Source organism: Euphorbia lathyris, chromosome 6, assembly GCF_963576675.1.
Source record: "Euphorbia lathyris chromosome 6, ddEupLath1.1, whole genome shotgun sequence".
NCBI classification, from domain to species: domain Eukaryota; kingdom Viridiplantae; phylum Streptophyta; class Magnoliopsida; order Malpighiales; family Euphorbiaceae; genus Euphorbia; species Euphorbia lathyris.
The window spans coordinates 34,362,747-34,375,929 of NC_088915.1; the positions used below are offsets into that span (position 1 = coordinate 34,362,747).

The 13,183-nt window shown below is 33.1% G+C and overlaps 2 protein-coding genes across 2 annotated transcripts; both read right to left on the reverse strand.

The window, feature by feature from the left end:
• Positions 1–454: 454 nt before the first annotated feature.
• On the reverse strand, positions 455–2,816 carry LOC136234027 (pentatricopeptide repeat-containing protein CRR2, chloroplastic-like). The gene has a single exon (XM_066023782.1). It carries the CDS (start codon positions 2,631–2,633, stop codon positions 666–668), a length of 1,968 nt encoding a protein of 655 aa, XP_065879854.1. The 5' UTR covers positions 2,634–2,816; the 3' UTR covers positions 455–665.
• A 1,500-nt stretch (positions 2,817–4,316) lies between these two features.
• On the reverse strand, positions 4,317–9,795 carry LOC136232964 (DNA-directed RNA polymerase II subunit RPB7). The gene is made up of 6 exons (XM_066022456.1): positions 9,228–9,795; positions 8,527–8,692; positions 8,393–8,443; positions 5,500–5,565; positions 5,337–5,405; positions 4,317–4,752 (listed from the first exon to the last, which is right to left on the reverse strand). The coding sequence occupies exons 1-6, from the start codon at positions 9,341–9,343 to the stop codon at positions 4,690–4,692; spliced, it is 531 nt and encodes a 176-aa protein (XP_065878528.1). The 5' UTR covers positions 9,344–9,795; the 3' UTR covers positions 4,317–4,689.
• Between the last annotated feature and the right edge of the window lie 3,388 nt (positions 9,796–13,183).

Consider the following 13,183-nt stretch of genomic DNA (forward strand, 5'->3'; position numbering starts at 1 on the left):
TGTGATGCAAAACTGTTGAAGAATTTGTTAGTTAGTTAGAAGATATTTTCTGTTATAGCTTAACTGGTTTTTGCTGTTATTCAACCATACAATGTATAAATAGTAAAGTAGTACAAATTATATTTTTTAACGGTTTCACTAGATAAGAAATCTTGTTTTGTTTCCATTATTTCCTCTCTCGTATTCTTCTCTCCTTCATTAATCAGTAGATCTACTGATTTTACAGTAATGGTAAATGTTCTTTCATCCCCCACTTCCAGGCAACACATTTATATGATGGAAAACTTTACAATTCACCCTTTTTCTTTTCAATATCTTTTAAAACTTCCCCACTTTTATTTATATATATAATATTTTTCCAAATTAGTTACTCTTAATGTAAAAATTAAGATGCACAACAATTAGTTAAGTAAATACTCCTAAAATATAAAATTATTGGGTATTACAAGACAGGCAAAAAAGTAATAACTCATATATAATCAGCAGAAAGAAAACAACCAAAATTTGAAGCTTTCCTCATATGAGAAGGAAGGCTCTGTTGGAAACATGAAAAACCTCAAAAACGAAGATGGCACTTGCTACTGCTACTGCTACTGTACAAATTTCTCTCCTCTTATGATAATAATATTATTATTATTATTATAGAAAACAAATAGAAATTATGATCACCAATAGTCACCACAAGAACAAACCCCATCATGGAAATGGTGAAAGCGATTGACATCTCTTACCATAATCTCCTTATTAGTGAACTTTGAAATGAACTTGGTAAAGGAATGACAATCTTCACATAGCCTCAAGTTTTTGGTGATCCGAATGGTTTGCTTATTATTTGTATTCAGAAGCCCAAAGGCAACTGCTAGTTTTTCACTATGCCCTAAAACAATCCGCTCCTTTTCATCTGCATCAAGATCATACAACACAACTTTGGTTTGAGGCACATAACCTTTCTCCTTCATCTCTGTTGACAATTCAAATAAGAAAGCGTGAAGCTGTTCGATTTGCGGGTTAACCTCATCAACAGACATGAAGGAGTATATTTTTCTTTTAACTTCTATCCAACTGCGACCAGATACTTTTTGTAGTCCTCGAGCTTCCAGCAGCCTCTTCACTCTTTTTACCCCATCCCACATCCCAGCTGCTGCATAAATATCACAAAGAAGAACATAATTGCCAGCATTTGTAGGCTCAAGCTCAAAAAGCTTTGAGCTTGCCCATTCTGCAAGTTCAACATTACAATGAATCCTACATGCCCCTAGTAGAGATCCCCATACCTTCGGCCCTGGTTCAATTCGCATATCTGCAATAACTTTAGCTGCTTCCTCTAACCTATTGGCTCGGCCAAGAAGATCAACCATACAAGCATAATGCTCCACACTAGGATACAGCCCATACACATTGTGCATCGAGTCAAACAAGAACTTAGCCTCCTTAACAAGTCCGGCATGGCTGCAAGCTCCCAAAACACTAATAAATGATATAGGACTTGGTGTTATGCCATTACGATTCATGTCTTCAAACACTTGGATTGCTTTTTCCCCTAATCCGTGAATCCCATAACTCGAAATCAACGAATTCCAAGAAACTACATCTCTCTTCTCCATCTGATCAAAAACCCGTTGCCCCAATTCAAGCTTCCCGCATCTTGCATACAGTGTAATAAGGGCACTAACAACTGGCAAGATACCATCAAGTCCCCTCCTAAGAATATACCCATGTAACAACCTCCCTTGTTCGAAAGCTGCAAGAGCAGCACACGCTTGGAGAACACTAACCATAGTCACAGAATTTGGACTTAAATCTTGGGTCTCAAGCATCATTTCCCTAAAAAGTTCCAATGCCTCAAAAGGCTTTCCATTTTTTGCATAACAAGCAATTATAGCACTCCAAGAAACTACATTTTTCACTGGCATTTCATTAAAAACACTAGTAGCATATGATACAGAGCCAAACCTCGCATACATATCCAACAAAGTAGTCATAATATGAACGAGTCCTTCATACCCGTGACGCAAAATTTGAGCATGTATCTCCTTCCCCTTGGTTAGCAGTGACACCGAACAATCCGATGCAACACAGGCTTTAAGTGCATAAGTATATGTGAACCTATCAGAGGGAATTCCAATAGAATTCATCTTACGGTACAAACAAAGCACTTCCTCTCCATGGCCGGCCAAAGTAAGTGCACGAAACAGAGCGTTATAGACAAAAATAGTTCTGCTGTGAGTTTTATCAAACACTTGGCGTGCATCATCAGTTGAGCCAAAATACGAATAAACATTTATAAGTTTGGTGGCCAAGAAAGGATCTTGATCAAAGCCGTTAGCGAGAAGATGGCGGTGAACAAATTGAGCATCAAGGAAAGAGTTTTTGTGGGTACAGGAGAGAAGTAGAAGCTCATACGTATGTTGGGTTGGTTCAGACTCGTTAGAAAGGAGATTAAGAGCTTGTTTAAGATTACCTTGTTTACAGAGAGATTGAATTAGCTGGTTATTGTTGGTCGTAGAGATAGTGGAGGAGAAATTGGGGTTTAAGTTTACGAAGCAAATCGGAGGTTTTGGAGAGGAACGAGACAATTGAATAGGATGGGAAGGTAGTTGAGCGGGGGAATGAGGAGACTGGAATGCCCACATTTTTCGAAGAGACGGGACTGGTCTGGTCTCAGCCCTGTTTCTCAAAGATTTGAGCTTCAACTTCAACAAACACCATGTTTATACCAAAATATCAAAATTGTCAGCTTCGATTGAATCTAGATATAAATTATTAATTTATTCATATGATTTCCTAGCTTACTTCTATTTCCTTAATTTTAACCGAGTTGTGTCTAAAATTCCAATTTGTTTTGGTTTTGGTTTTCTAATTAGAATTGGACCTTAAGAGTAATTTTCTTTTTAATGTTGTTACAATGGCATAACTTTTTTCTATTTCCACCTCCTAAGCACGTATCAAACCATAACCAAATAAAATGAAGATTATCTATTTTTGGAGATGTCACTCAACCTTTTCACCCAACTTAGAAATTCTAATACTAGTAGATCTAGTCCCCCAAAGCCAAGACGGCTAAAGAATATTTATGTTTTGAGATGTAAAGTAATATTAGTTTAATAACAAAATGTCTTAATATTGTTTTTAGGTGTACTTACTTATGTTTGGTATTTTTTTTTCTATTTAGATGTTATTTTATGTTATAGAGTCCGCACAGTGATCCAATTTCTTGGAACTGATGTAGGATCTGTAATTGGAAATCTACCGAAGATGTTATTTTATGTTATGATTGGTATTCTTTAATATTTTTAGTTTTCATAATTTATTGTGTATATATTAATTGTATATTTTTTATAAATTAAATATTTAATTAGTAATTACACACATTTTATTTATTAAATACGTACAGATTGACAAAAATATATCAAAACAAACTAAATAATATGTTTGTGGAAAGAAAGTGAAGTAGTAGATTAAAGAAACAATGGACAAGTAGAAAGGTAAAAAGATTTCTCTAATTTTTTATTTTCTAGTGTATTAAGCTTTGATTTTTTATTTGGACATATTGAAACCCTAATATTTTATTTTCTATCACATTAAATTCTTGCTTATCAAATTGGTGTAAATATCTAATACAGTTAAAAAAGTATTATTAATTTTATCTGTATTTAAAATTATACACAGTTTGACTTAAAGTTTTTACAGTTTTTTTTATATAGCCACATTATATATATATTAAAAACTGTTTCAAATTATTAAAATTAAAAACTTATAATGCTTTCACACACTCTATTAATCAAGTTTATATTCAAAACTAACTTTTATGATTATTAAGGATTTAATGTTACAGAAAATAAAAGATTAAAAGTTTAAAATGTCAAAATAACAAATAAAAAATTAAGAGCTTAATAAACTAAAAAATGAGAGACTACTAGGTTGGGTTTTTGGAGATACCTAACAAACACAAATTGTAATTCCTTTGAAATATGTTTAGAGAATTACACTCTTTTTATCCACGTTTTTTAAAAGTATCAATTTTTCATTTTTTCTATGAGAAAAATCTTTTATTAATTATTTAGGCTTGTAACATTAAAAATAATAATAAAAAAATATTTCCATTTATTGAATGAGAACTTCTACGATGGACGAGGTACAATAGGTCCAACCAATAAAAAAAAGGAAATTATCCTATCTCATTAGAAGATGATTGGTAATGGAAAATAAAGTGTATAATTGTCATGTTTCTATAGGAAAAATTTCTCCTATTGAAGATCAAAATACCAAAAATATTTTTTGAAACAGAGAAAGAAGAAAAAAATCCTCTTGAAAGATATGCTAACCTTATATCCAATTAGACAAAGCTTGTCCAATAAAAATCCAAGTTATCATCTACTACATAATTGCCTTACAAATTTCTCCAAGATTGTAGGATCCCTTTGTTCTCACTGCATTTGTGAATCTAATTTCTGAGTTTTATCTCCCAAGAGATAAGCACATTACATACAAACCAATCGAAATGTTCCATTGAAGCTGAAGCAACAATAAAACAGTCATTTTTATCAAAAAAAAAAACAATAAAACAGTCATTTATATCACCCAAATATAAATGAAAAAACAATTGCTCCATTTTGCATTTCTCTAATTCTGTCACACACTTGATACTATACAACAGGCGAACGCAGTGAGAGTCAGTCACCAACTCCACTAAGCAGTTGCAGGATCATTAATCACACCCAGGAAATCATCCTTTATCGTACCAATGCAAAACTGCCCTCCAAACAACACAAGAAACAAGCTCGATATTAGATGAGCAACACAAGGAGCATCCAAACCCACACACATCAATGAATAAAAATGAAAGTTACTGCAACTCTGCATAATATAGAGTAAACTTTTTCATGTTGGTGCGCTTCATGCCTACTTAGCAATAATGTTGTTACGAGAAAATAACTGAAAGTGGAAGAAAAACTGATGCTATAATAGTGCCTACCTACTTGCTCTTCGCATAAAAACACCACAACCATTGATATGTGTTACCACCGAGGTAATCCATAGATGTAAGCACACGCTTAGCAACTGACAAATAATTGTGTTCTTTCTTTAACTCATGTGTTAGCACCAAGGTGATCCATAGATGTAGGCACACACTTAGCAAATGACAAATAATTGTGTTCTTTCTTTACCTCTATTATGTGTTCATGTGTATGTGCAATATAATTATTTTGCTAACTGCTCATACTGAATACAAATCCTAAAATTCCAATCCTGGAAATGGGAATTGACATTTAAGGCTGAAAAGATAAAAGAGTTCAAAATATATCAAGAAATAAACAAGAGCTTTGTGCACATACAATTTCTGTGGCATCAACTCGAGTCCCTATTATCTTCAATCGCACTTCACTGTCTTTTTGAATTTTGACCTGAAAGAGTACAAAATAGTAATGATGAAAATAAATTTATCAGGTACAAACAAAAACTGGTTCTCATTAATAATATGCAAGATGCAATACATACTGATCCATCTGAAGTTGTATAGTTTGGCATATCTCCAGACTGGAATTCCATGTCATCTGGTATTAACTGAAACAAGAAATGAAACAAGAGTGGAAAACATGGAGACATCAGTCAATGTAAGTGCATATATTGCACAAGGGACAGTAGCTAAGCTCATAAACTCAGAAAATGAGTGGACTATAAACGAGACAAACAAGACAAAGCTTATATAATGCTCAAAATTTAGAATTATGCACTTAATATGCAGCACCAACAAAGAAAGAATACAATAAGCATCAGAATAAAAACTGCTACATTCAGATAAGAACTAATTTTTCCTTCCAATATCCATTTTCCTCAGAACAAAACAAAGTTTAAAATATCCACTTTCTCTAACGAAATTCTGCATATCCGTGAAGAAAAAGAAAATATAAACATCCAAACAGCTGTGAGAAAATCAGAGCACTGAGGAATCTATGCAGCAACACATTCTTTCTTAATTGCTGAACTAATAAATAATTCTAGATGGCTAAGGTATCAGCACAAAAACAAAATCCTTTTGCTCTTTCAAAATTTTCTTCCAAATAACGAACATTATAACTGGTCCTTATATAAAAGAAGTGATAGCTTCAATATCCTTGTGGTCAAACAATAGCATTATACACATGTAAAACATTACTCCCTCCGTCCCATTATATAAGTCATAGTTTTAAAAAGCGAAAAGCGAGTCAAGGCGACAAGGGCAAAATATCGCCTTGAGGCGAGGCGGAGGCCACAGGGAGTTTTACGATTCTGTGAAGTATGTGATTTTGTCTTTATAATTGGGGTTGTGCTTTGCAATTATGCCACAGGGAGTTTTGCTGAGACGCAGCATGGAGAAGTTACATTTCCGGAGATCAGCACTACCATTTTAGAGAAAATTTGCCAGTATTTTTACTGGTCTCTTCAGTATGCCAAGTTATGTTCTATTCCTTCCCTTGTTCATATTTTTTTGCTATTTGCTTGTGCTATGCTATGCTCCAATTATGTGTTTTTGTTAATTGGGAACTCAATTCAAGTTTCTTTACATACAAGTTTGAGTTCAATAAATATTGCATCTCAAATTTGGGTTTTGATTTCGAACAGTCATAAAGCTGAACTAAATTGGGGTGGACGGCAAGTAGTTTGTGGTTGTTTTTAGAAGGCTTAAGGAATTAACTTCATTTGATATTTATGTTTAATTGCTGTGTTTTTGTTGAATTTGGGTGTTTGCACTTCTGATGTTTATGTTATGCTTTGTTACTCTATCTATTTATAACATAGTTGTTAAATCGAGATACGACTCGTGACTCGAAATCTCATTTTGTGAATCGAGACTCGTGAGTCTAAAAATGAAATTTTAATATCCAAAATATTAAAAAAAAAAATATTAACCATATTAAATATGAGTCTAAAAATGAAATTTTAATATCCAAATATAAATTATATCAAGTTATCATCTAAATACTTAAATTCAAATTCAAATTTAATTCAATCCTAATAAAATTCAAATTCAAATTTATTCCTTTTATCTTTTATGTTTAACGTACAGTACAGATAAATTTCATAACTTCTATAGGCTTAGAAGGGCCTGCCTGTAGGATTTCTTCTCACCATCAATGACTATGAGTCATCACTTAATAAGCATACAACATTAATATCATTTATTCCACTAAATGGATGTTTCAAAATCCATTTTCCTTTCCTTGCCTAACTTATTTGAAACAACTGTACATTCATAAATTATTTCATAACTCCTGAAGTGAAGTCTCATCCGTAGATTTTGTCAATTTAAAAGCCAGAAAAAAGAATTATTCTAAAATTTTTGAACTGACTGTATGTCACTGTTGGTTGGTTAACTTTAAATTAGAAAGTAGTAAATTACAAAACAACTAAGGGATATAATGGTCAATTGCCAAGAAAAAAGAAATCTAAACAGTCTCTTTCTTCAAAGGCATAACCAGCCATGGCAGATCCTAGTGAAGGATGGGGCTTTCCGGCGGACCCGGAGGGTCGGCCGACCCTCCCCACCCCCTCTGGCTCCGCCCCTGTCTGTAAGTTTTTTTTTTTTTTTAAGCAGTGCCATGACTCGACCGTACGATTCGGCCGAGTCATAGCCGATTCAGGAAGGTTTCGAGTCAGACCATAGAGTCGAATCGAAATCCTCCTGGATCGTATTGACTTGTACGAGTCGACTCGCGACTCGTACAAGTCTAATAATTATGATTTATAATTTATGGTACTATGAAAGCAAAAGATTGAGATTTATAATTAGGCATTCACTAAATTGTTCATCTCTAAATATCTGGTTTCTTGGATTTTTACTTTTTTCTTAAATATCGCTTTTAATATAGAAGAAAATGACAATTTAAATTCCACTCTTGTAATATCCCCTCTTAAATATGGCTTTTTATGGAAGGTGGTGGGGTGATCGCCTCTCGCCTGAGCCGACAGAGGCGATCCTTTTCAAACTATGATATAAGTAGTTTTAGAAAGTGAATATTTTTCCCAAGAATTTCTAGTTTGGTTTTTCGGTCTAAGCATTGAATTTTTGTCTGGGTTTTCAATGTATCTATGTGTTTTTTAACATTCCAAGGCGTATTCGCCAACCATTACAAGAGCGAGAATTTTTTTTAAGTTGACCAATGTAAAAATCACTAATTTGACTCTATGTTAATTGTATTTCTTAATTTGTGTGAAACACTCTGGAGTGGGAGGGAGTATTTCTTAAGTAATTCATTCATATCTCCATAAAGAAACCAAAGACCCAAAAAGCAAAAGGAATTGAGAGCGAGAAAAAGAAGAAGCAGTCTTCTATTTCCCCCTTTTTTTTAAAGGCGAGCAAAAGAGCTGATAATACTACAAGAAAAACCTTTCAAGTAAATGCGAAACTTACATGGTTAGAAACAAAAATTTGTACTGGCCCAGCTTCAGCAAAGAATCCCATCTGCCAAGATTGTGATTAAAATTATGAACTGCAGATAGTGAAAAGGCCCACAGCTATAATTTCATAAGTTATCCAAGAGATACCTTGTTCACCATGGTAACAACAGCTTCCAAAATCTCTCCCTTAAATGGTCGGAACACAACACATTGATACTTCACTGGAAACGTGACAAAACCAGTTCCATCTCGGATCAACCCTTTCCCAACATTCTCTATGCCGGTTATGGCTATCACAAACCCATGCCGACCACTGCAGAAATGCTGAAAACATGTAATTATGTTTGCCCGCAAAATAATCCATCATGCCATCATCAATTAAATAACTCATAATCCATAAAATCAGAGTAGCACTAATCTTTGTGCTTCACATTATTACGTCTCCATTTGAAGTAGCAATAATCAAACAGTAGAGAGATTCATCCAAAAAGAAATCTACTATTGAGAATTGAAACAAATCATAACTATGTGACAGCCTCTTTTTTTTAAAAATTCTACCAAGGACCTAAAATACTAACTCCTTGTCAGTGTTATGGGACAACATAATATGCAAATTGGGCTTTCTCTAGTTATTGACACCAAGCAAAAGAAAAACCTAATAACTCAAAATTAGTGTGTTTCCTTGATTCGTACAATCATAAGCTTAAATGAAAGGTTAACAAATCATTGCAATGTTAAACTCAGCTTCCGGTCTTAACATCAAAGAGAAACCCTAATTTCAGGAGATGGATTACATTAATTGATGAAAATCCTATATCAATGAATACTGCAGTAGACAATAATCTAACCTGCAAGTACCCTCAACATCTTTCATAAGTTTGGAAACAAGATTCTCGCGGAGATTGCGGCCGAAGTAGCGAGGATGCAATTGCATATTCCTCTCCAATACTATGTGGAAAAACATCTTCCTTGCCTTTCCCTTTGTCCCTCTGCAATTCAGTTTTCCCTCTCTTCTCCTTTTTTCTGATTAGAATTCGAAATTAATACAAGAGAAGGCGGCCATTAATTAGGTTGAGCCTCCTTTCTAAAAGGAAGATCCAGCCTTGAGCCTCCTTTCTTTCTCTATTTGCTTCTCAAGATCAAGCTTTGCTTCTGCCGATTGGAATAGGTGGTACAAGGGGCAAGAAGAGCGAAGGAAATAAGATATATTGGTTCAGCTGCTCTGTCGATCTATCTTCCTCAAGGCTAAGGCTGTCGATCGAACACTCAATGGCTGCCGACCGAAGGGTTTGGACAAATAGTGCCTGCGGTGGTTTTGTGAGTCGTGGGTGGGTGTTGTGTGTGTAAGAACAAATATTAGAAGAAGAGTGGGTGGCTGGCTGGGGATTTGTAGTTTGGTTTAGATAGGGGTTTTTGATAGAGGTGTCAACAGGACCCATTTAGGCAAATGATTTATACAACCCCGGGTTGTATATAAGTATTAATTATCCATGTGTTTTCTTATATTTTCAATAAAAAAAAGAATTAATTGTATTGGAAATATAACAATATATTATGATAAATGTATTTAAATATTTAAGTATTAAAGTATCAATGAATTTTAGATATTAGAAAACAAAAATAGCACTAATAATAAGAATTTTAAGGTTCTTATTTACAGCCCTTAGGGCTGTAAATATCAGGATCCATTTATTTAATAATTGGATTGATCCAACCCAACCTATTTAATAAATGGGTTGAGATAACCCTTTTATATATGGGTTGAAATGATTCAACCCATATATTAAATAGGTTATATGGGTTGACTCCTTTAATCCAAATTAACTAAATTTAATTAAAAATCGAACCGAACCGAAATAACTAAAAACCGAATAACTAAAAAAATAAAAACCGAACCTAACTGAACCGAATCGAGAAATTTGATTTGGTTCGATCAGTTATTCGGTTTATACACATAATTTTAATACTTTAACATAAAATACGAATAGCAAAACCCTTTTAAAATCAATAGTAGTGATTTGAATAATTTTAAATAAGAATATAAATAAAAGTTTGCTAATTCATTTGACTAGCACTGAAAGTGGAACAGTAATGAGTAAGCTATTGCATAGAACAATAACAATTATTATTGACAAATTTTTCAATTGACACGAATTAGAATTTCATTTTTCTTTTACTGTTGGGTTAAACCGAATCGAACGAAATTACCGAAATATTACAAAAAAGAGAACCGAATCGACCGAAATTACCGAAATATTACAAAAAAGAGAACCGAAACCGAACCTAATAAACCGAAAAACTAAAATTGATCGGTTCGGTCGGTTATTTCAGTCCGGTGCGATTTTTGAACACCCCTAATTGAAAATTCCATAATCTCCTTATCAAGTTTAGTGTCTCCATATCTTCTTCTTCAGAAACTAAAAAAATAATGAAATGCCTCAAACTAAAAGGCAGAAAACATATATAACTGTGCATTAAATAAGAACAAAAGCCATCAAATCAAAGCTTCATGGTTGTGTAAAGCCATAAAGAAGAGCAGAAGCAGAACAGGGAAATAAATTGTTTTTTTGGTTCCAAACAGTTAAGCTAGAGAACGGTTTTTTGCACGTAAAAAAAGCTAATTTTCATGGAATAATACCTTAAAACCATTAATTTTTGACACTATCTAGCATGAGACAGGCCACAAATGGGAAAATGGGAAAGTTCAAATCCATTACGCATTAAAATACTAAAAGTAAAATTAATAAACAAATAACCACAACCAACATGAATTCCAGTAAAAAATCAAGCGGCTGAGAAGAAAATGCAGAAGGAGGTCGATGACGGAATCGGCGGAATGAACAGAGGAATCCGTTTTTGGGAGAACCTGGAATCGACCATGGTTTTAGTGGGAGTCGAGTTCGTGTTTTAAGATTGAGTATGAAATTAATGGGTTAATGGGTTGACCCTCTAAAAAACATATCCAACCCTTTTATTATATGGGTTAAATAGCTCAACCCATTTGTAACCCAATTTATAAAATGGTCAACCCTAACCTATTAAATGATCGGGTAAATGGGTTAATAAATGGGTTATGACACATTTTGACACCTCTAGTTTTTGATATAATATATATCTATAAGGGTAAATAATTTATTAGTCCATCACTTTTTATCTAACACATTATTTAGTCTCATATTTTAAAAAACACATTATAAGGTCTTTATCTTTTGTCATTATTGACCCTTTGGTCCTTGTGTCTATTTTTTTTAGATTTTTGACCGTTATATTTAGCATAAACAGACAAACAGAAAATAACAGAGTAACATGAACATTTTATATTGTACTATAGTTATCTTGAAAGCTAAGATATATTCGGTTAAACATCTAAAAAAATAGACAAAATGACTAAAGGGTTAATATCGACAAAAGTTATGGACCTTATAATGTGTTTTTCAAAATAAGGAGACTAAACAATGTGTTATGTAAAAAAGTGGGGACTAATAAATTATTAACCCTTGATATAAAAATAAACGGTTCGGTTAACCGAAACCCTCGATTTTTCACATCTATCTACACTATATATAATGCGAAAGCAGAGAGAAATGAGAAGAAGTGTTTTAAAGGCATTTTTGATGAGTTATCAACATAGTAAAAAATCAAAATTAAAAAGATTTAATTAATTAAAAATAACATATTAATATTTATAATATATTAAACAATTACTAGCCATTAAGAGGGCTTTTGGTTCGCGTAGGGGTAACGGAATAGAATCAAGAAAGGGAAACAAGGAGAAAGGAATGGAATGACCCTGAATTCTCTTGTCTGTTTGTTTCAGTTCCACAAAGGGAATGTTATTCCTCTGATTCCTTTTGTGATTGTTTGGTTCAAATGAGCTAATAAACTAAAGTTATGTTTTTAATAACAATTTCCATACATTCATGTGTCTGTATAATAAATTAATCACATGTAAATATAAGAATTAAAATCAATTACTTCAACCATTAAAATCGAAAGATGATATAATATATGAAACTGAAATAAAATTAATCGTAAAAAATGCATAAACATTCCATTTTAAAGAGTAAATAATAATTTTAAAATAATTAAAAATAAATACTAAAACTGAATAATATGAAAAAGAAAAAAAATTTGGTCAAAATCATTTTTAGGGCAAAAAAGTAAAAATAAATAAGTATAAGGATCAAAAGTGAAATAAGTATAGGAATAAAAAAATATAACTAAATAAATATAATGATCAAAATAAAAATAAAAAGTAAAATTTAGTTTAAAATATTTTTTAAGAAAAAAAATTAAAAATATATAAGTAAAAGGATCAAAAGTGAAATTAATCTAAGGATGAAAGAAGTAAAAATAAATAAATATATCAACAAAAATAAAAAGTAAAAAGTAAAATAGAGACTAAAATAGAATTTTATAAGGAGGGTAAATTTTCAAGTTAGTAAGAGATGGAAAAGGGAATGGAAAGCCTTAGGGAGTTGGGGGGGAATGAGATTAGAGGAGTTGGGGGTAAACCCAAAACTGAAAACGGGTAAAGGGAATGATTGAATTGATAAAACAAGGGTGTTATTATACCCAGCCTCAAATTCCCATATCTAGCCCTGCGAAAGGACAAAAATGCCCTTTCATGGATTAAGGGTGGAAAAATGCTATTTTTTTTGCTCTCCCGACACGCGGGCGTGTGGCTATCACGCCTCACCGTGTGGTCGGGCGTGATAGCCCCACGCCTCACCTTGTGGTCGGGCGTGTAGCTATCACGCCCGACCACACGGTGAGGCGTGAGGCTATCACGTCCGACCACACG